Source organism: Nerophis ophidion, linkage group LG07 (assembly GCF_033978795.1).
Source record: "Nerophis ophidion isolate RoL-2023_Sa linkage group LG07, RoL_Noph_v1.0, whole genome shotgun sequence".
NCBI lineage: Eukaryota > Metazoa > Chordata > Actinopteri > Syngnathiformes > Syngnathidae > Nerophis > Nerophis ophidion.
The window spans coordinates 34410032-34435158 of NC_084617.1; the positions used below are offsets into that span (position 1 = coordinate 34410032).

At 37.1% G+C, this 25127-nt stretch overlaps 1 protein-coding gene across 4 annotated transcripts in view; it reads right to left on the reverse strand.

Moving 5' to 3' along the window:
• Positions 1-4912: 4912 nt before the first annotated feature.
• acsl2 (acyl-CoA synthetase long chain family member 2) overlaps positions 4913-25127 on the reverse strand; it is a 98738-nt gene continuing 78523 nt past the window's right edge. For 3 of the 4 annotated variants that reach the window (XM_061906069.1, XM_061906068.1, XM_061906067.1), the window contains 6 exons: positions 22295-22383; positions 22117-22233; positions 14008-14151; positions 9599-9700; positions 7573-7649; positions 4913-5223 (listed from right to left, as the gene is read on the reverse strand). In XM_061906069.1, the coding sequence (XP_061762053.1) occupies positions 5085-5223; positions 7573-7649; positions 9599-9700; positions 14008-14151; positions 22117-22233; positions 22295-22383 (668 nt within the window). In that variant the 3' untranslated portion in view covers positions 4913-5084. Of the gene's footprint in view, positions 5229-7572; positions 7650-9598; positions 9701-14007; positions 14152-22116; positions 22234-22294; positions 22384-25127 lie in introns of all 4 variants that reach the window. The other variant, XM_061906070.1, reaches the window with a different exon arrangement.

Here is a 25127-nt window from a genome sequence, read left to right on the forward strand (position 1 = left end):
AATGGAACCTGTTTGAACTTGTTATCTGTATAAAAGACACCTGTCCACAGCCTCGAACAGTCAGACTCCAAACTCCACTATGGCCAAGACCAAAGAGCTGTCGAAGGACACCAGGAAAATAATTGTAGACCTGCACCAGACTGGGAAGAGTGAATCCACAAGCAGCTTGGTGTGAAAAAATCAACTGTGGGAGCAATTATCAGAAAATGGAAGACATACAAGACCACTGACAATCTCCCTCGATCAGGGGCTCCACGCAAGATCTCATCCCGTGGGCTCAAAATGATCATGAGAACGGTGAGCAAAAATCCCAGAACCACACGGGGGGACCTGGTGAATGACCTGCAGAGAGCTGGGACAGAAGTAACAAAGGTTACCATCAGTAACACACTACGCCGACAGGGAATCAAATCCTGCAGTGCCAGACTTGTGCCCCTGCCTAAGCCAGTGCATGTCCAGGCCCGTCTGAAGTTTGCCAGAGAGCACATGGATGATACAGCAGAGGATTGGGAGAATGTCATGTGGTCAGATGAAACCAAAATAGAACTTTTTGGTATAAACTCAACTCGTCGTGTTTGGAGGAAGAAGGATACTGAGTTGCATCCCAAGAACACCACACCTACTGTGAAGCATGGGGGTTGAAACATCATGCTTTGGGGCTGTTTTTCTGTTAAGGGGACAGGACGACTGATTTGTGTTAAGGAAAGAATGAATGGGGCCATGTATCGTTAGATTTTGAGCCAAAACCTCCTTCCATCAGTGAGAGCTTTGAAGATGAAACGTGGCTGGGTCTTCCAGCATGACAATGATCCCAAACACACCGCCCGGGCAACGAAGGAGTGGCTCCGTAAGAAGCATTTGAAAGTCCTGCAGTGGCCTAGCCAGTCTCCAGACCTCAACCCCATAGAAAATCTGTGGAGGGAGTTGAAAGTCCGTGTTGCTCGGCGACAGCCCCAAAACCCACATATGTGGTCCTCTCCAAGGTTTCTCATAGTCATCATTGTCACCGACGTCCCACTGGGTGTGAGTTCTCCTTGCCCTTATGTGGGCTCTACCGAGCATGTCGTTGGGGTTTGTGTTGTGGTTTGTGCAGCCCTTTGAGACACTAGTGATTTAGGGCTGTATAAATAATCATTGATTCATTGATTGATTGATATATGTATGTATACATGTATGTATATGTATATATATATATTCTCATAAATATAAATATATATTCATAGATTTATATATTCAAATGTATATCTATATATGTATATATATTTATATATATGTATATATGAATATATACATATATACACATATATGCGTATATAAACATATATATACCTATAAAGATACATATATACATATACACATACATATACACACATATATATATACAGATTTCTATACAAATATATATATACATATACATATATAATTATATATATATATACACATATATATGTGTATGTATACATATGTACATACATACATCTACTTATATATACACATACATGTATAGACATAAAAATAAATAAATAAATAAATGGGTTGTACTTGTTTGGCGCTTTTCTACCATCAAGGTACTCAAAGCACTTTGACATTACTTCCACGTTTACCCATTCACACACACATTCACACACTGATGGAGGGAGCTGCCATGCAAGGCGCTAACCAACACCCATCAGGAGCAAGGGTGAAGTGTCTTGCTCAGGACACAACGGACGTGACGAGGTTGGTACTAGGTGGGGATTGAACCAGGGACCCATAGGTTGCGCACGGCCACTCTTCCACACACATACAGACATATATACTGTACATATATACACACATATATATATATATATATATATACACACACATATATACATATACACATTTATACATTAATCTAAACAAATATATACATATATATATATATATATATATATATATACAAATACATATATGGATATATGTTTTTATAAAGCTCATGACTAACAATCGTAATGAACTGAAAAATCCCGGTAACCTTCAGGGGAAATTCAATTAGAATCATTTTTTAAAAGCAAAGCGGTCATACAAGTTCACGTTTATAAAGAGCTTGAAATCTTTTTTTTTCTTCAAACTTCATTCTTAAACAAAAATACCAAACATGGTTTTTGTTTACTTTTTAATTGATCTTAGATCAAATTTTTGTATTAGTTTACTCACTAAAACATCAGGAATTTTCATACTTGGCGCCGCCTTTGAAGAATGCTAACTTCTATGATAGCATGCCAACGCTTCATGCTAGCATTTTAACATGTCCAACTTTAAAAATCATGAATTTTGATACTTGGCGCCGTCTTGAACGTATACTAGCTTCCCCTATGGGTGCATGCAAATGTTAAAATGTTAACATAAAATACATTAGCAACCTAGCACGTTTCACCTAAAATATGATGCATTTTGCCAGCTTAGAAGTATGCTAACATTAGTAATATTATTCTGTTGTTTATACGAGACATGGCGTCTAACAAACGCTACAAAAAGCCCTTCAAAAGGTTCTAAATAAAAAATAAATAAAATACCTTTGTAATATTTGTGTTTATTTTTAACTCTCTGGGGACTTTCAATTTGAATGATCTTCAAAGCCAAACAAGACATGACAGTTAACATTTTATTAAAGGGCGTTAAAATATTTTAGTTGTTTTACTTGAGTGCTCAAACTTCAGTCATAAACAAAAATACCAAACCATTTTGATTTTTTTTACTTCTTAAAAGCCTTTTGATAACATGTCAGTTTTCATCCATCCATCCATCCATTTTTCTACCGCTTATTCCCTTTCGAGGTCGTGGGGGGCGCTGGCGCCTATCTCAGCTACAATCGGGCGGAAGGCGGGGTACACCCTGGACAAGTCGCTACCTCATCGCAGGGCCAACACAGATAGACAGACAACATTCACACTCACATTCACACACTAGGGCCAATTTAGTCTTGCCAATCAACCTATCCCCAGGTGCATGTCTTTGGAAGTGGGAGGAAGCCGGAGTACCCGGATGGAACCCACGCATTCACAGGGAGAACATGCAAACTCCACACAGAAAGATCCAGAGCCTGGATTTGAACCCAGGACTGCAGGACCTTCGTATTGTGAGGCAGACGCACTAACCCCTCTCCCACCGTGAAGCCCTGTCAGTTTTCAATGAGTGTATATATTTTTATAACACGATTTCCTTCACTAATGGAAACCTTTGCCATGATGTCATCACAAGGCCTTCAAAAGGCTCCAAGAGAAAAACGTTACGTTTCGTATTTCTAACCCTCGACGGGTTAAAATTGTAATTCTTCTCAGACAAACAGGACATAAAACAGTTCAGATTTTTTTACTCAAACTTCAGTTCTCTGTAATGTTTTTTGAAAAAATAAAATTTTATTCTTTTTTTGAAGACTTTCAGATCAGTTTTCAGAGTACGTTTGCGAATGGAAACCTTTGACTTGATGTCATCTCAAGGGCTTCAAAAGGCTCGAAATAAGAAACAAAATCTTGATATTTTTGTTCAGGACTGAGGTTTGAAAGGAAATAAAAAGAAAAAAAAAATGGTGAGGGCTTTAATCCCAGGAACACCAAGCCTACAGTATATATATATATATATATATATATATATATATATATATATATATATATATATATATATATATATGAAGAGTTCATATGCAAAAGCAGATAAATCCATTTTGACCGATTCTGTATATTAACGATTTTCTGCCTGCTGGTGTTGCCGGTACATGTACAAGCGTACAATGGTTTATTTAATATCAACATAAGCAAGTCATGAAAGCCTAAACTTTTAAGAAATGCTGATGTAATGAATGGCTTTCAAGTAAGAGTGTTTGATGTGGTTTTACGTCAAAAGCAGATATATCCAAATTATGATATGTTGCAAAAACAGATATCTCCAAAATCGTTTTCTTTGCGGTCGTTATTTCGCATAATATTCAAGATAAAGATAGAGAAAAAAACAGAACGTGAAATTTATCGAAAGCCACATTTCAAGGTAACAACTGTTCACATTTATTTACTTCATTATTTAACAGTTTCGATCCCTTGGTACGTATAAATCTAGCTGTCCCTGCGAACATTGTTTTTTCGTACTTGCTAACCGGACATGCTTTTTTGGAACTGTGACCACACATATTTACCTTGTGCTTTTCAGCACAAAATGAAAAAACAAAAAAACAGTGTTGCAATGAAGACAATGTTTTATTAATAAAACAAGCACAAATGCTCAACCTGGTTTGCCTATCAAAAACACTCCTGTGCAGATAACAGCTCACTCATCATCGCTATCGACATTAGCTCCATGCTCGACAACATCGTTTAACGCAGCGGTGTAAAACTCACGGACACGCGTGCTAGCGCCAACATCAAATAATTACTTCAACACGTCAGTTTTTTTCGCTGGCTTAACATTGTTCACAGGAGAAGCTTCCAAATTATTCATGCGTGGATAACAACACTGGGTGATTCCGTGCGCGCCGCCATTTTGTTAGTCACGTGATCCCGTACTGCAGCGCTGGTTGGGCAAACGGATATAAACAAATTGATTTTGGTATACCACAATAGAAGTGGCGGACTATATATTACCGAGGCTGGGCTAAACTTTATCAAAATGGCGTTTATCGGTTTTTGCGTATGAACTCTTCATATATATATATATATATATAGTAGCTGAAATAGGCACTAGTAACCCCACGAACCCAATGGGAATAAGCGGTAGAAAATGGATGGATGGATGGATATATATATAAATATACATATATATGTATATATATATATATATAAATATATGCATATATATATATATATATATATATATATATATATATATATATATATATATATATATGTTTATATATTTATATATATATGTATATATATATATATATATATATATATTTTTTTTTTTTTTTTTTTTTTTGACATCCTTCCAAAACATGGACTTTAATGTCCTGTTAGGCTTTGAAGGGAGTAAAAATAGACTTTAAATATATTTTGAAGAAGTTTCTAAGCTGACTTGGGAAGAAAAAGTTTGACTAGTATTCTGTGAGAGTGTTTGCAAACTGAAAGCTTGTCTTAGTCACATGACGTCTTGCTGTACATGGCGTGGATCTGCTCCTGGAAGACTCGGCGGATGTCAGCACGTCGGCTCTTCAGGGTGGGAGTCAGGAGGCCGTTGGCCACGCTGAAGGTGTCAGAGTGCAGGTGGAGGTCTCTCACCTGCGGGAGAAGTGAGGAGTCAGCACTTTACTTTGGGATGTCTGGCAGCCAGGCCGGCGACAACATCACCTGCTCAAAGGACTTAAGTCAACCTCACCTGCTCAAACCTCAACTGCTCAAATGACTTAAGCCAACCTCACCTGCTCAAACCTCAACTGCTCAAATGACTTAAGCCAACCTCACCTGCTCAAAGGACTTAAGTCAACCTCACCTGCTCAAACCTCAACTGCTCAAATGACTTAAGCCAACCTCACCTGCTCAAATGACTTAAGCCAACCTCACCTGCTCAAAGGACTTAAGTCAACCTCACCTGCTCAAACCTCAACTGCTCAAATGACTTAAGCCAACCTCACCTGCTCAAACCTCAACTGCTCAAATGACTTAAGCCAACCTCACCTGCTCAAAGGACTTAAGTCAACCTCACCTGCTCAAACCTCAACTGCTCAAATGACTTAAGTCAACCTCACCTGCTCAAATGACTTAAGCCAACCTCACCTGCTCAAAGGACTTAAGTCAACCTCACCTGCTCAAACCTCAACTGCTCAAATGACCTAAGTCAACCTCACCTGCTCAAACCTCAACTGCTCAAACGACTTAAGTCAACTTCACCTGCTAAAACCTCACGTGCTCAAAGGACTTAAGTCAACATCACCTGCTCAAAGGATTTAAGGCAACCTCACCTTCTCAAAGGACTTAAGTCTACATCATTTGCTCAAAGGATTTAAGGCAACCTCACCTGCTCAAACCTAACTTACTCAAAGGACTTAAGTTAACCTTACCTGCTTAAAGTACTTAAGTCAACCTTACCTGCTTAAAGGACCCGAAGTCAACCTCACCTGCTCAAACCTCAACTGCTCAAATGACTTAAGTAAACCTCACCTGCTCAAACCTCACTTTGTCAAAGGACTTAAGTCAACTTCACCTGCTCAAACCTCACGTGCTCAAAGGACTTAAGTCAAAGTCACCTGCTCAAAGGATTTAAGGCAACCTCACCTTCTCAAAGGACTTAAGTCAACCTCACCTGCTCAAACCTAACCTGCTCAAAGGACTTAAGTTAACCTCACCTGCTCAAACCTAACCTGCTCAAAGGACTTAAGGCAACTTCACCTGCTCAAACCTAACCTGCTCAAAAGACTTAAGTCAACCTCACTTGCTCAAACCTAACCTGCTCAAAGGACTTAAGGCAACCTCACCTGCTCAAAGGACTTAAGTCAACCTCACCTGCTCAAAGGACTTAAGTCAACCTCACCTGCTCAAAGGACTTAAGTCAACCTCACTGGCTCAAAGTACTTAAGTCTGTTGGGATTTAATTCCCGGATCACATCTTTTGTCTATATTTGAGTCTTTTGTGTTTCTTGTTTATGGTTTGACTCTTCCGATTCTTAGTTAGTGCACTTCCTTGTTTATATTAGTCACCATGGTTTCGTCATCTATTCCACCTGCACTGGCGCCCGGCGCACACCTGTCCTTGGTTACCATTTCTTTATTTATACCTGCCTCCTCCCTTTGTTCTGCCTGAGTTCTTCACTTGCTTTATGCAGCACGCACGTTCAATTATCTGGTCCTGTTTTTGGCTTGCTAAGTTCCACCTTAGCTTTTGGGCGCACGACACGCGCAGCTTTTGGACTTTTACTCAGTGCTAATGTTAGCCTCGCTCCCCGCGCATTGCACGCATTTTCTTTTGCCATTGTACCAGTGTTCTTTTATCATTTTATATATCAAATCCAGCTCCTACCTGCTAACTTGCTTGTCTGGTCTCATGCATCTCGAGTTGACACCTCCACGCATCTCAATGCGTTCCGAACGTGACAAAGTCATCCTTACCTGCTCAAAGGACTTAAGTCAACCTCACCTGCACAAAGCATTTAAGTCAACCTCATCTGCTCAAAGGACTTAATTCAACCTTACCTGCTCAAATGACTTAAGTCAACCTCACATGCTCAAACCTCACCTGCTCAAATGACTTAAGTCAACCTCACATGCTCAAACCTCACCTGCTCAAAAGACTTAAGTCAACCTCACCTGCTCAAACCTCACCTGCTCAAAGGACTTAAGTCAACCTCACCTGCTTAAAGGACTTAAGTCAACCTCACCTGCACAAAGCATTTAAGTCAACCTCACATGCTCAAACCTCACCTGCTCAAAAGACTTAAGTCAACCTCACCTGCTCAAACCTCACCTGCTCAAAGGACTTAAGTCAACCTTACCTGCTCAAACCTCACCTGCTCAAAGGACTTAAGTCAACCTCACCTGTTCAAAGGACATAAATCAACCTCACCTTCTCAAACCTCACCTGCTCAAAGGACTTAAGTCAACCTCACCTGCTCAAAGGACTTAAGTCAACCTCACCTGCTCAAAGGACTTAAGTCCTGCTTTCTTGCCAACAGCCCTCATGTCCTCCAACATGGCTGCCTTCACATCCTGTCCAGCACACACAGGAGCCACTTTCATAATGTTGTACAGTAAACATACATGTTGTACAGTAAATGACTATCATAAAGTTGTACAGTAAACATATTTTCATAATGTTGTACAGTAAACATACACAGTGCACTGTACATATACGTTCATAATGCTGTACAGTAAACAAACCTGTTGTACAATAAACATACTTTCATGACTGTACAGTAAACATACTTTCATAATGCTGTACAGTAAACATACATGTTTTACAGTAAACATATGTTCATAATGTTGTACAGTTAACATATGTTGTACATAGGGGTGTAACGGTACACAAAAATTTCGGTTCGGTACGTACCTCGGTTTAGAGGTCACGGTTCGGTTAATTTTCAGTACAGTAAGAAAACAACAAAATATAAATTTTTTGGTTATTTATTTACCAAATTTGTAAACAATGGCTTTATCCTTTTAACATTGGGAACACTATAATAATTCTACCATCGTTATTCAACATTAAACTGCCTCAAGTTGTTGCTTTGACTAAATAAAATGACAAAACCTTTCTTCTACGTATAAAAAGTGCGACATTAAACAGTTTCCATTGAAACTGTTTAATGTCAACTCATCATGCTTAATTTATTACAGCATTTGGGACGCCTGTAGTTGACTTTTATTATGAAATTTTGTATTTTTATCAACATGTGATAGCAGGGAACCTGCTATTCAAAACTAGGCTGCTGCATTACTAATGATTCATGTAACTATAGCTGGAAATTAGTACAATTACAATAGGAGAAACTATTCATCCCTAAACACAATGGAGTTCAATGAAATAACAGACAGACAGGGCTTTGCTGCCCCTAACACACACACACACACACATACACACGCACACGCACACACACACACACACACGCACATGCACACGCACACGCACACGCACACACGCACACGCACACACACACACGCACACACACACACAGCAAAATGAGCTAACGTTACACTAAAAGCTATTTAGCCTTCATCTCAAGCCTATACTGTGAGCGAGCTGAGCTGCAGTTTAAGTTTCTAGAAGGTCAACGGGCTCATAGTGATGTTTGTGATAATTGTGACTGGGAAGTGTTTTTTATAATTTGGGTAGAGTACGCTCCTCCCCTGCTAAACGAATATCTCTGCTCGATGCCAAAGGATTGACAACATCGCTCTGATTGGCTGTTACATCGCTCTGAATACGCACTGCTGATTGGCTGTTACATCGCTCTGAATACGCACTGCTGATTGGCTGATTGGCTTTGTATGTAACCAATCAGATGGGTTGTGTGGGCGGGACAATGAGGCAGAGACAGAGGCAAAAAGCAGAGCAGCTTGTGAAGACTTCTGCTTCCAAACGCGTTCGATACGCCCGCGTGCCGAACCGAAACCCCCGTACCGAAACGGTTCGATACAAATACATGTACCGTTACACCCCTAGTTGTACAGTAATATTGGTCACTAGGCCAAAACAAAACATGTTATATGTCATTTGGTTCAACATTTTCAAGTAAATATACCTATACTACAGTAATGTTGGTCATTAGGCCAACACAAAACATATTCTATGTCATTTAATTCAACGTGTTTAAGTAAAACTACCAATACTACAGCAGTATTGGTCACTAGGCAGAAAACAAAAGATATTATGTCATTTGGTTGAACATTTTCAAGTCAAAATACCAATACTACAGAAATAGTGGTCACTAGACCAACAAAAAACATATTCTATGTAATTCAATTAAAAGTTTTTAAGTCAAAATACCAATACTACAGTAATATTGGTCACTAGACCAACATTAATATTGGTAACAATGGTTCAACACTTTGAAGTAAAAATACCGATGCTACAGCAATATTTGTCACTCGACCAACACAAAACATATTCTGTCATTTGGGTCAAAATTTCCGACTAAAATGCAAGAATGACAACTTACAGGGTTTTGACAGAGTTCTTCATAGGAGCCCACAAGTCCTCGCTCCTTAGTCCAGTCTCCAATCACCTCAGGGTCTGGGACGACTATACCTACCAGATAGGACTGCACACAGAACACAGGTCAGTACTTTCACAACCAGAACTGCTTCTTTATTAGAGGGGTCTCGATATTGGAGCTTTGAGTGTTGGTGGATACCGATTCTAAAATGATGCAATATCAGCAGGAATCTTCCATTCCTGTGGTATTTTGGAGTGTGGAATGTTGGAAAAGTAAAATGAGTCAGGGAACAATTGTCGTTATGAAAAACCTTGACCTATTTAACTATTATGCTGTAATTAATTAATTTAGAGTGGGAATTGTTTTTTGGCGACACCTAGTGGTCCTAAAAACCCATTAGTAAGTTGAATCATGCAGACACGTTTGTTACTGGATACATTCAAGTACGATAGCACACAAGGTTGGTCTTTTTTATTTTAGTCATGTCATTTACAAAAGGTAAACATGCGAGGCTGTAGGCTACCAGGAGCAAGCAGCTACACAACGGTTAAGCACGCAAGCCAGACATCATTGAACAATATTGCAGTGTAAAACAACGCATCTGTCAAAATAAACAGGTGTCAACTAATTATATTTGCATATTAATTACACATACACGGTATCCAGGCATGTTAGAAAGTATCCAGGAGCAAACGTGTCCGCATCATTTGATGTACTGCATACTGAGCTTAATTTAAGGAATCGTTGTGGCCATTAGGTGTCACTAACATCCCACACTACCATATTCTATGATTTGTTCTGATATCGTATCATATAGATATTGGTATCGGCCAATCCTTAAGGCTCTGATAACGATATTATATCGGAAGAGAAAACGTATGGGGACACACCCACTTTTAGATGTTGATTGGCTTCACACAAATAGGACTGCTGGTATCGGATGTTTTCGTTTTGTTTTGTGCTTATATCAAGATGGAATCGGACCATTATGTATCATCATAGTGTTTGAAGGTTTTGGAGGTGTACCACTGCACTAGGGAAGGATACCAATCACATTTGAAACTGATACAGGTACAATTTTCTGTTCTGTTGTGCGTGTGAATAAATATTGATTGTTGAAGGAGCTAAAATGATCTGATGATAATAACTGTCCTGTCTAGTTATTTTATTTTGATAATAATAACTGTCCTGTCCAGTTATTTTATTTTTATTATAATAACTGTCCTGTCTAGTTATTTTATTTTGATTATGACTGTCTTGTCCAATTATTATTTTTTGATGATAACTGTCCAGTCCAGTTATTTTATTTTGATAATAACTGTCCTGTCCAGTTATTTTATTTTGATGATAATAACTGTCCTGTCCAGTTATTTTATTTTTATTATCATAACTGTCCTGTCTAGTTATTTTATTTTGATTATGACTGTCTTGTCCAATTATTATTTTTTGATGATAACTGTCCAGTCCAGTTATTTTATTTTGATAATAACTGTCCTGTCCAGTTATTTTATTTTGATGATAATAACTGTCCTGTCCAGTTATTATATTTTGATTATAACTGTCCTGTCTTTTGATGATAATAACTGTCCTGTCCATTTATTTTATTTTGATGATAACTGTCCTGTCCAATTATTTTATTTTGATTATAATAACTGTCCTGTCCAGTTATTTTATTTTGATAATAACTGTCCTGTCCAGTTATTTTATTATGATGATAATAACTGTCCTGTCCAGTTATTATATTTTCATTATGACTGTCCTGTCCAGTTATTATTTTTTGATGATAACTGTCCAATCCCGTTATTTAATTTTGATTATAATAACTGTCCTGTCTAGTTATTTTATTTTGATTATGACTGTCCTGTCCAGTTACTATTTTTTGATTATAACTGTCCTGTCTTTTGATGATAACTGTCCTGTCATTTATTTTATTTTGATGATAACTGTCCTGTCCAATTATTTTATGTTGATTATAATAACTGTCCTGTCCTGTTATTTTATTTTGATGATAATTACTGTCCTGTCCTGTTATTTTATTTTGATTATAATAACTGTCCTGTCCAGTTATTTTATTTTGATGATAATAACTGTCCTGTCCAGTTAGTTTATTTTGATGATAATAACTGTCCTGTCCTGTTATTTTATTTTGATGATAATAACTGTCTTGTCCTGTTATTTTATTTTGATTATAATAACTGTCCTGTCCAGTTATTTTATTTTGATGATAATAACTGTCCTGTCCAGTCATTTTATTTTGATGATAATAACTGTCCTGTCCAGTTATTTTATTTTGATGATAATAACTGTCCTGTCTAGTTATTTTATTTTGATTATAACTGTCCTGTCCAGTTACTATTTTTTGATTATAACTGTCCTGTCTTTTGATGATAACTGTCCTGTCATTTATTTTATTTTGATGATAACTGTCCTGTCCAATTATTTTATGTTGATTATAATAACTGTCCTGTCCTGTTATTTTATTTTGATGATAATTACTGTCCTGTCCTGTTATTTTATTTGGATTATTATAACTGTCCTGTCCAGTTATTATATTTTGATTATAATAACTGTCCTGTCCTGTTATTTTATTTTGATGATAATTACTGTCCTGTCCTGTTATTTTATTTTGATTATAATAACTGTCCTGTCCAGTTATTTTATTTTGATGATAATAACTGTCCTGTCTTGTTATTTTATTTTGATTATGACTGTCCTGTCTAGTTATTATTTTTTGATAACAACTGTCCTGTCCAGTTATTTTATTTTGATAATAACTGTCCTGTCCAGTTATTTTATTATGATGATAATAACTGTCCTGTCCAGTTATTATATTTTCATTATGACTGTCCTGTCCAGTTATTATTTTTTGATGATAACTGTCCTGTCCAGTTATTTTATTTTGATTATAATAACTGTCCTGTCTAGTTATTTTATTTTGATTATGACTGTCCTGTCCAGTTACTATTTTTTTATTATAACTGTCCTGTCTTTTGATGATAACTGTCCTGTCATTTATTTTATTTTGATGATAACTGTCCTGTCCAATTATTTTATGTTGATTATAATAACTGTCCTGTCCTGATATTTTATTTTGATGATAATTACTGTCCTGTCCTGTTATTTTATTTTGATTATAATAACTGTCCTGTCCAGTTATTTTATTTTGATGATAATAACTGTCCTGTCCAGTTAGTTTATTTTGATGATAATGACTGTCCTGTCCTGTTATTTTATTTTGATGATAATAACTGTCTTGTCCTGTTATTTTATTTTGATTATAATAACTGTCCTGTCCAGTTATTTTATTTTGATGATAATAACTGTCCTGTCCAGTCATTTTATTTTGATGATAATAACTGTCCTGTCCAGTTATTTTATTTTGATGATAATAACTGTCCTGTCTAGTTATTTTATTTTGATTATGACTGTCCTGTCCAGTTACTATTTTTTGATTATAACTGTCCTGTCTTTTGATGATAACTGTCCTGTCATTTATTTTATTTTGATGATAACTGTCCTGTCCAATTATTTTATGTTGATTATAATAACTGTCCTGTCCTGTTATTTTATTTTGATGATAATTACTGTCCTGTCCTGTTATTTTATTTTGATTATAATAACTGTCCTGTCCAGTTATTTTATTTTGATGATAATAACTGTCCTGTCCAGTTAGTTTATTTTGATGATAATAAATGTCCTGTCCTGTTATTTTATTTTGATGATAATAACTGTCTTGTCCTGTTATTTTATTTTGATTATAATAACTGTCCTGTCCAGTTATTTTATTTTGATGATAATAAATGTCCTGTCCAGTCATTTTATTTTGATGATAATAACTGTCCTGTCCAGTTATTTTATTTTGATGATAATAACTGTCCTGTCTTGTTATTTTATTTTGATGATAATAATTGTCCTGTCCAGTTATTTTATTTTGATGATAATAACTGTGCTGTCCAGTTATTTTATTTTGATTTTAACAACTGTCCTGTCCAGTTATTTTATTTTGATAATAACTGTGCTGTTATCTTATTTTTATTAATGATAACTTTGTTGTCTAGTTATCTTATTTTATGATCACATCTGCAATGTAGTTGCACTTCCAAGACAATAGATGGCAGTGCTGTATAGGCTATCAATGGTATATTGTTTAACTGGGAAGTAGCTTATTTAATCCATCCATCCATTTCCTACAGTTTGTTCCATGAAGCAAAATGTGTTATGTTGCGCCCTACAAAGTGTTTACATTGTAAGTCTTGTAATTATGACACACCAGCATGTATGATTAATTGCACAGGTGCTGTTGCTAGCATGTATGCTTAATTGCACAGGTGCTGTTACTAGCATGTATGTTTAATTGCACAGGTGCTGTTACTAGCATGTATGTTTAATCGCACAGGTGCTGTGCATCTTACCTGCAGACTATCTCCGTGCACAAAGACCTGCAGCACAGGTAGACAGCGCAGGTAAACATTTTCTATCTTCTCAGGAGCGATGTACTCTCCTTGGGACAGCTTGAAGATGTGCTTCTTCCTGTCGATGATACGCAGCGTACCGTTCTGGTGAAAGACAAACATGTACACAAACATGTAAACATGTCTTCTAACAAGGACAACACATGCCATCACTACTCAACACACTAGGCAGAGGACATTGGACATTATATATATATGTATATATATATATATATATATATATATATGAATATATATATATATATATATATATACATATATATTAATATATATATATATATATATATACATACACATATATGTATACATACACATATATGTATACGTATATACACATATATATGAATATACATATACACACACACACATATATGTATATATATATATATATATATACATACACATATATGTATACGTATATATACACACACACACACATATATATATATATATACATATATATATATATATATATATATATATATATATATATATATATATATATATATATATATATATATATATATATATACAAACCCCGTTTCAATATGAGTTAGGAAATTGTGTTGGATGTAAATATAAACGGAATACAATGATTTGAAAATCATTTTCAACCCATATTCAGTTGAATATGCTACAAAGACAACATATTTGATGTTCAAACTGATAAACTTTTTTTTTTGCAAATAATCATTAACTTTACAATTTGATGCCAGCAACACGTGACAAAGAAGTTGGGAAAGGTGGAAATAAATACTGATAAAGTTGAGGAATGCTCATCAAACACCTATTTGGAACATCCCACAGGTGTGCAGGCTAATTGGGAACAGGTGAGTGCCATGATTGGGTATAAAAACAGCTTGACAAAAAATGCTCAGTCTTTCACAAGAAAGGATGAGGCGAGGTACACCCCTTTGTCCTCAACTAGGTGAGCAAACAGTCAAACAGTTTAAGAACAATGTTTCTCAAAGTGCAATTGCAAGAAATTTAGGAATTTCAACATCCACAGTTCATAATATCATCAAAAAGTTCAGAGAATCTGGAGAAATCACTCCACGTGAGCGGCATGGCCGGAAACCTACATTGAAGGACCTTGACTTTCGATCCCTCAGACGGCACTGTATCAAAAACCAACATCAATCTCTAAAGGATATCACCACATGGGCTCAGGAAAACTTCAGAAAATAACTGTCAATAAATACAGTTTGTCTTTACATCTGTAAGTGCAAGTTAAAGCTCTACTATGCAAAGCGAAAGCCATTTATCAACAACATTCAGAAACGCTGTTGGCTTCTCTGGGCTCGAGATCATCTAAGATGGACTGATGCAAAGTGGAAAAGCGTTCTGTGGTCTGACGAGTCGACATTTCAAATTGTTTTTGGAAATATTAGACATCGTGTCATCCGGACCAACGGGGAAGCGAACCATCCAGACTGTTATCGACGCAAAGTTCAAAAGCCAGCATCTGTGATGGTATGGGGTTGCATTAGTGCCCAAGGCATGGGTAACTTACACATCTGTGAAGGCACCATTAATGCTGAAAGGTACATACAGGTTTTGGAACAACATATGCTGCTATCTAAGCGCCGTCTTTTTCATGGACACCCCTGCTTATTTCAGCAAGACAATGCCAAGCCACATTCAGCAAATGTTACAACAGCGTGGCTTCGTAAAAAGAGTGCGGGTACTTTCCTGGCCCGCCTGCAGTCCAGACCTGTCTCCCATGGAAAATGTGTGGCGCATTATGAAGCATAAAATAAGAGAGCGGAGACCCCAGACTGTTGAACGACTGAAGCTCTACATAAAACAAGAATGGGAAATACCGTAATTCCTTGAGTAACTGTCAGGCATGTAATATGCGCAAGCCTTGAATTACTGTCGGGTCAAACTCACTCCCCAAATTTATGAGCGCATGCTTACTTTTACCGCCAGGTCAAGTTCGTGACGTCACGAATGACGCTTCCCCCATCGTCATTTTCAAAATGGCGGAGGAGTTATTTTTTGCTTTCACTATGTGTAAACCAGGGGTCTTGTTCCACAGCCATACAGATCACACTGATGGTTGTGATATAAAACAACTTTAACACTCTTACTAATATGTGCCACATTCTGTGAACCCACACCAAACACATCTCGGGAGAACATCGGCTCTGTAACACATTATAAACGCAACATAAGAATTACCCACAATGCCATGCATCCATGACTCGTGGCTATATTATACACCCCGCTAACACCGACCCCCCCCCGGTTGAGGTGGGCGGGGTTGTGGGGCGCATGTATAACATAGCCAAGAGTCATGGATGGATGGCATTGTGGGTAATTCTTATGTTGCGTTTATAATGTGTTACAGAGCCGATGTTCTCCAGAAATGTGTTTGGTGTGGGTTCACAGAGTTTGGCACATATTAGTAAGAGTGTTAAAGTTGTTTATATCACAACCATCAGTGTAAAAGGTATGGCTGTTGACTAAGTATGCATTGCAATCTCGTATGAGAAGCAGCGAAATGCATGCGTCCGGTTGACACGCAGATAGCGTTGTGTAAAGACGGTTGCGATGACATTTGTAGGGCAGTGGTACCCAAACACCGGCCCGCGGCCGCAGAGGAATATTTTTTTAAATATTTTTTTTTTATCACACTCAATTTTTTACTGCATGCCATTGGTAAGCGCAGGGGTGAGAAGAAGTTTTACAATTATTAGCGCCTGCTTACTTTTACCGCATGCCTTGAATAAGCGCAGGAGTGAGAAGAGGTTTTAAATTAATTAGCGCCCCGGCGGCTATTCAAGGAAATATGGTAATTCCACTTTCAAAGCTTCAACAATTAGTTTCCTCAGTTCCCAAACGTTTATTGAGTGTTGTTAAAAGAAAAGGTGATGTATCACAGTGGTGGTGAACATGCCCTTTCCCAACTACTTTGGCACATGTTGCAGCCATGAAATTCTAGGTTAATTATTATTTGCAAAAAATATATATATATATATTTACGAGTTTGAACATCAAATATCTTGTTTTTGTAGTGCATTCAATTGAATATGGGTTGAAAAGGATTTGCAAATCATTGTATTCTGTTTATATTTACATCTAACACAATTTCCCAACTCATATGGAAACGGGGTTTGTACATATATGTATCTATATATCTATATACATATATACAGCCCTGCGATGAGGTGGTGACTTGTCCAGGGTGTACCCCGCCTTCCGCCCGATTGTAGCTGAGATAGGCGCCAGCGCCCCCCGCGACCCCGAAAGGGAATAAGCGGTAGAAAATGGATGGATGGATGGATACATATATACACACATATATACACCCCCCGCCCCGCAAAACAGAAGGGACTAAGCGGTATAAAAATGGATGGATGGAGATATATATATATATATATATATATATATATATATATATATATATATATATGTATACACATACACACACACACACACACACACACACACACACACACACACACACACGCACACACACACACAAACACAAATATATATTAAAAAAACTTATTGGTGATTGTCAAAGCTTTAAATTCCTATATCCACAGAAGCTTCTTCAGAAAGTTGCAGCAAAAGTTTCATTCAATAACAATTTAATCAACTTGTAATTTTATGAATTTGTCATCAATGTTTTAAGTGTTCCCGGTGACTCTCACCTCCAAAACCCAAGGATTGCCACAAAAATTGGAAAACAAATACTGAATTGCTGTTTTACCTGTTTTGTAGCACAGACTAAAAAAAGTAGACAGTAGATAGCAGTAGGAGCACATAGTCACATTCATCCATCCATTTTCTACCGCTTACTCCCTTTTGGGGTCGCGGTGGGAGCTTGTGCCTATCTCAGCTACAATCGGGCGGAAGACGCCACCTCATCTCAGGGCCAACACAGATAGACAGACAACATTCACACTCACATTCACACACTAGGGCCAATTTAGTGTTGCCAATCAACCTATCCCCAGGTGCATGTCTTTGGAGGTGGGAGGTAGCCGGAGTACCCGGAGGGAACCCACGCATTCACAGGGAGAACATGCAAACTCCACACAGAAAGATCATGAGCCCGGGATTGTACCCAGGATTACTCAGGACCTTCGTATTGTGAGGCAGATGCACTAACCCCTCTCCCGCCGTGAAGCCCCACATACTCACATCTTATCATTAAATTAAAAAAATAAAAAGTAGACAGTAGATGGGAGTAGGAGCACATACTCACATCTCATCGTTAAATTACCATTTTAATTCATCATGATTAATAACGCTGATGAACTGGAAAATCCCAGCGGACATTTTTATGGGCCTGCTATCTGTGCTCTGAACGTTGATTGAAGCTAAAGAGCTAGCATGCTCACGTTTTATGCAAGCTAACTGTTCCCATGCTAACATTAGCATGCTAACATTTTACTATACAGGGAGGTGAGCAACCTCTGATTAAAAAAAAGAACATTTTGAAAATCTAGACTCCACTTCCTGCAATTGGATGCATTTCTACATCATATTTGACCTTGGAAGTATTCTTACCTTCCAACCTTGTCGACACTTACATGTCCTGTGTCATGTACCACACAATGTTGTTGTTTTTTTACTATATCATTACAACTCTATATATATATATAGAGTTGTATTTATCCATCCATCCATTTTCTACCGCTTATTCCCTTTTGGGGTCGCGGGGGGCGCTGGCGCCTATCTCAGCTACAGTCGGGCGGAAGGCGGGGTACACCCTGGACAAGTCGCCACCTCATCACAGGGCCAACACAGATAGACGGACAACATTCACACTCACATTCACACACTAGGGCCAATTTAGTGTTGCCAATCAACCTATCCCCAGGTGCATGTCTTTGGAGGTGGGAGGAAGCCGGAGTACCCGGAGGGAACCCAAGCATTCACGGGGAGAACATGCAAACTCCACACAGAAAGATCCCGAGCCTGGATTTGAACCCAGGACTGCAGGACCTTCGTATTGTGAGGCAGACGCACTAACCAAACCCTCTGCCACCGTGAAACCCTGAGTTGTATATATATACATATATATATATATATGTTTATATAGATGATAAATATATATATATATGTTTATATAGATGATAAATATATATATATATGTTTATATAGATGATAAATATATATATATATATATATATATATATATATATATACTGTATATATACACCGTATTTCCTTGAATTAGCGCCTGGGCGGCAATTAAAACCTCCTCTCTCCTACCAAAGGCATGCGGTAAATTTAGGCCTGCACTTATAAATTTGAGTGTGATGTAAGGATACCATCATGAAAAGCACATTTAATTAAAAAAACAAAACGTTATGATGTAGCATAAAAAAGCAGAGGGCCTTAAAACGCCACAACACTCAGTCACCTTCTTTTCTATGCCACATCAATGTGGAATGCACTCCCAACAGATGTAAATGTAAGTGCATCTCTATCCTCCTTCAAAACCGCTCTTAAACAACACCTCCAGGCAACTTCAACCCTTTAATAATACCCTCCTCCATTCACATCCCATTTCCCCGGATTGTAAATAACCTAATGTAAATAATCGAATGTATTTCTAATGTATATACTTGTTCTTATGCTATCTGAACTCACTATGTTCTCTGCTTGCTGTACATATCCTACTAACACCTACACTGTTTCAATGTCCATTTCTCTGCTGATGCAATTGTTGATTACTCAAGTACTGATATCAACCAAAGCTCCTCAACCCACCCCCGGATTGTAAATAATGTTAATAATTCAATGTACATACTATGATGATTAACCTGTGTGATGACTGTATTATGCTGATAGTATATATTTGTACCATGAATTGATTAACGTGTAGCCCGACTTAAACAAGTTGAAAAACGTATTCGGGTGTTACCATTTAGTGGTCAATTGTACGGAATATGTACTGTACTGTGCAATCTACTAATACAAGTTTCAATCAATCAACCGTATGTAAGTACCCAAAATAAAGACTCAACATAAATATAAATTCAATCGGATCAGAAACATTGGAGGAAACGGGATTAAAACCCGATGCTAACCGCCCATAGAAAATACATGGGTACGGCTAGTAGCTACTATTAGCGAACAAATTCACTTACCAACTCAGCTTAATATCTTAAAATCGCCACACTCTCTCATCGCAACTCGGCCCTGATGGCCGGCACCTATAAATTTATAATTAGTTGTAAAATGTCGGACGGTTGTTTTTACGATATGCAGGCAAACGACAACTTTAAAACATACCGGCTTCAGATGTCCCCAGGCTTAGCCACCGCACCTGGCAGCCATCTTGGAACGCTGGATTATTAAGAGCGCGATAGACTGCAGCGGGTCACGTGAGCGCCTGTGTAAAATTCACGGGATTAAACATGCAAACGGCGCAGGTAATATGAGGGGATGCCATGAGAGGAAATATGGCTTATTTCCCACCCGTGTTACACACTCGTGACATGACGAGTTTGACCCGGCGGTAAACCGAGGCATGCGCTAATTATTTAGCAAAACAAGTTTGACCCGGCAGTAATCCTAAGCATGCGCTAATTATTTAGCAAAACTAGTTTGACCCGGCGGTAAAACGAGGCATGCGGATAATATATACCCGGCGGCAAATCAGGGAAATACGGTGTATATATATATCCATCCATCCATCCATCATCTTCCGCTTATCCGAGGTCGGGTCGCGGGGGCAGCAGCCTAAGCAGGGAAGCCCAGACTTCCCTATCTCCAGCCACTTCGTATATATATATATATATATATATATATATATATATATATATATATACACAGACACACTATATTGCCAAAAGTTTTTGGTCACCTGCCTTGACTCACATATGAAGTTGAAGTGTCATCCTATTCCTAACCCATAGGGTATCATCCAAAACTAATGTAAAGTATCAAAGAAGAGAAGAATAAGTGGTTATTACATTTTAACAGAAGTGTAGATAGAACATGTTAAAACAGAAAATAAGCAGATATTAACAGTAAATGAGCAAGTGGATTAATAATCCATTTTTACAGTTTGTCCCTCTTAATGCAGACAAAATAATAGGTAGATAAATCACACAATATGTTACTGCATACATCAGCAGACTAATTAGGAGTCTTTTTTTGTTTACTTACTACAAAAAGACAAGTTGTCTTGTATGTTCACTATTTTATTTAAGGACTGAATTACAATGATAAAAATATGTTTCATGTACCCTAAGATTTGTTGTTACAATAAAGACAATAATGACATTTTTCCATCCGGCAAACAGTTTTGATTTGGGCATTCATTGTAAACAAGTCAAATGAATGTTTTAGCCAGATGTCCAAATGTGTCCAAGTAGACACATTGTGGGTTTCCTGGACGTGGTCTACATGTCTAAAAGAAGCATCCAAAGAAGAGAATCCCTCTGCCATCTTCCACTAGTGTTTTTAATAAACAAATTTCTCTTCTCTACTATGACTCGCTCGTCGTCATTTGGGATGGCTGTTGTGATTTCACTTCCTGGTTCCATGACCCGCCCTATCTTGTCTCTGATTGGCCTATCCCAAATGTTTTGCCCTCATCTTAACCAATGGTGACTCACCATAGCAAAAACAACAAACAATCATGGATGTTCTTATACGTAAACCATCCAATCATCATTGATGTATAGTTTGTCCCCAGCCCGTGGAGTTGCTTCACTATGTAGCTTCAGTTTTTAACTTGATCATTTTTTAAATGGCAAACCCTACTTTTGACCACTGGATGATCAAAAACCCTACTCATTAGGGGACAACCATAGTTGTTGGCAGGTATGGCAAAGAGACGGATCAAGATTTTAACACACATTGTAGGTCGCAAAAAAGAAAGGAAAAACGGAAAATAATTTTAAATATTTTTACCGAGATAAAAAAAACGGATTTGCGACTATAGAGGGAAAAACCACATGCCTCAGGTCCAACCCTGAGAAGGTGTTTGAGCTTATGAGAGGAGTGAAGGAGATGAAGCAGAGTCATCAAACAGCTGAGATAGAAGGAGCGAAGAGAAGAAGAACATCATCTTACTGGCAGCCACTGGCCAACATCACCACTGTGCAGCCAGCCATCAGCGTCCAAGGCCTCGGCTGTCCTCTCGGGGTCTTTCAAGTAGCCCCTAAACACGCTGGGGCCGCGGATGCAGATCTGACAGCAGAGCAGGAAGATGAGGAAAGTGGACGTAGTGTCGTCATAGAAACCTTCTGACCTCTCCTTTTCCGTCCTTGGCGAAATAGTTCATGTCTGGAATGTCCACCAGCTTGACGGCAGCACAAGGCAGAGGAGCACCAACGTGTCCTGCAAGTAGCAAACATGGCTAGCAAGGTGAACCGCAGCTCTTTTTGTAACACCACCATTTCAATTTAACAGTTAATGTAAGGAAAAACAGTCCCAATATTGTCTCTAATAACACAAACATGTTTTTTGACTTTGTCTTTTTTCATTGCTCCAAAATAATAATGAATCAAAATCAACGTTATGAATTATTGACTTATTTAAGACTGCAATGACTTCACATCAAATATGTCTGGGGTAAAATATTTTATATTTTGTGTGTTTGCCATATAAAAGAGTTTCCTTTGACAAAAAGGGCAAACATAAAAATATTAAAACTTATAACTGACGAGTAAATCTGAAGTTGTGTTGAAAGTAAAAAAATAAAAATATGACTTATGTTTAACATGAGTGGGGCCCTTTTGTATCCCCCATAATTTTAGTGTTTTTCATTTCTGTCATTGCTCAAAAAAATATTGAATCAAAGCTAAACATTTTTATGATTTGACGTATTTGTCGCCCAAATTACTTCACATGAAATATTACACTTTGAAATATTTTTAGGAGAAAATATTGCATATTTTGTGTTTTGGCCTTAAAAAACACGTTTTTTTTTGATAAAAAAAAAAAAAAAAAAATTTTTAATCTGAAGTTGATCTAAAGATGTAAGTGTTGAAAGTAAATAATAATAATAATAATTTAAGACTTATAGTTAACTTTCGGGTCACCGACAATTTTAGTGGTTTTGTTTTTTTAAAACGGTCATTGCTCAAAAAATTATAATTATTCAAAAAATGTTGAATTATTGGCATATTTAAGCCTCTAAGTACATTAAATATTCCACCGTGAAATGTTTTTGGGAAACATATTTCATATTTTGTGTGTTTGCCATATACATTTCTATGACAAAAAAGCAAAAATAAAAATAAAAACTTATTATCTAAAAAATATAAATATAAAAAAATATGATCCGGTGGCCATGTACTGCTCGCCTGTGTATCGGCTGGGGACATCTCTGCGCTGCTGATCCGCCTCCGCTTGGGATGTTTTCCTGCTGGCTCCGGTGTGAACGGGACTCTCGCTGCTGTGTTGGATCCGCTTTGGACTGGACTCTTGCGACTGTGATGGATCCATTATGGATTGGACTTTCACAGTATCATGTTAAACCCGCTCGACATCCATTGCTTTCCTCCTCTCCAAGGTTCTCATAGTCATCATTGTCACCGACGTCCCACTGGGTGTGAGTTTTCCTTGCCCTTATGTGGGCCTACCGAGGATGTTGTAGTGGTTTGTGCAGCCCTTTGAGACACTAGTGATTTAGGGCTATATAAGTAAACATTGATTGATTGATTGATTGATAATCGACATATAGATCTGAAGTTGATCTAGAGACTTAAGTGTTGACTTATATTTAATTTTTTTATGAGTGGGGTCCTTTTAGATTCACAAGACCATTAGTGTATTTTTTTGTTTTTAACAGTCATTGCTCAAAAAATATTAATGAATCAAAATCAATGTGGTTGTGAATTATTGACATATTTGAGATTAATTACTTCACATCAAATATTCCACATTGAAATATGTATTGGAGAAAAAATGTCATATTTTGTGTGTTTGCCTAATAAAACACTTAAGTTTTCTTTGACAAAAAAGGTCAAAACAACAAAAAAATAAAAACGTATAACCGACAGACAAATCTAAAGTTGATGACGTGTCAAAAGTAAAAAATAAAAAATGTTGGATCCCAAAGAATGTTAGTGTTTTTTTCTGTCTTTTTTCCTGTCATTGCTCAAAAGTAACATTTATTATGAATCCACCTATTTTTAGCTCCAATTGCTTCACATCAAATATTACACTTTGACATATTTTTAGAAGAAAATATTGCAGAGTGTGTGTTTTTACCTTAAAAAACACTTAAGTTTTCTTTGGGTAAAAAAGGCAAAAGAAACAAAACTTCAAAAAAAATATAATTGTATAAATGACGGAGATCTGAAGTTGATCTACAGACTTAAGTGTTGAAAATTTAAAATAAATGTTGACTTATATTCAACATTTTTATGAGTGGGGTCATTTTGCTTTGGTTTTATTTTTTTTAACAGTCATTGCTCAAAAACAATATTGAATCAAAATCAATGTTATGATTTGATCTATTTATCACCCGCAAAAGTAATATTTATTATGAATTCACCTATTTATAGCTCTTATTACTTCACATCAAATACTATACTTTGACATATTTTTAGGAGAAACTTATGCATATTTTGTGTTTTTGCCTTAAAAAATAGATGTTTTCTTTGACAAAAAAATACATTAAAAAATATTCATTTTTAATCTGAAGTTGATCTAGAGATGTAAGTTGTTGAAAATACAAACCCCGTTTCCATATGAGTTGGGAAATTGTGTTGGATGTAAATATAAACGGAAAACAATGATTTGCAAATCATTTTTAATCCATATTCAATTGAATATGCTACAAAGACAACATATTTAATGTTCAAACTAATAAACTTTTTTTTTTGCAAATAATCATTACTTTTAGAATTTGATGCCAGCAACACGTGACAAAGAAGTTGGGAAAGGTGGCAATAAATACTGATAAAGTTAAGGAATGTTCATCAAACACTTATATGGAACATCCCACAGGTGTGCAGGCTAATTGGGAAAAGGTGGATGCCATGATTGGGTATAAAAGCAGCTTCCATGAAATGCTAAGTAATTGACAAACAAGGATGGGGCGAGGGTCACCACTTTGTAGGCAAATTGTCGAA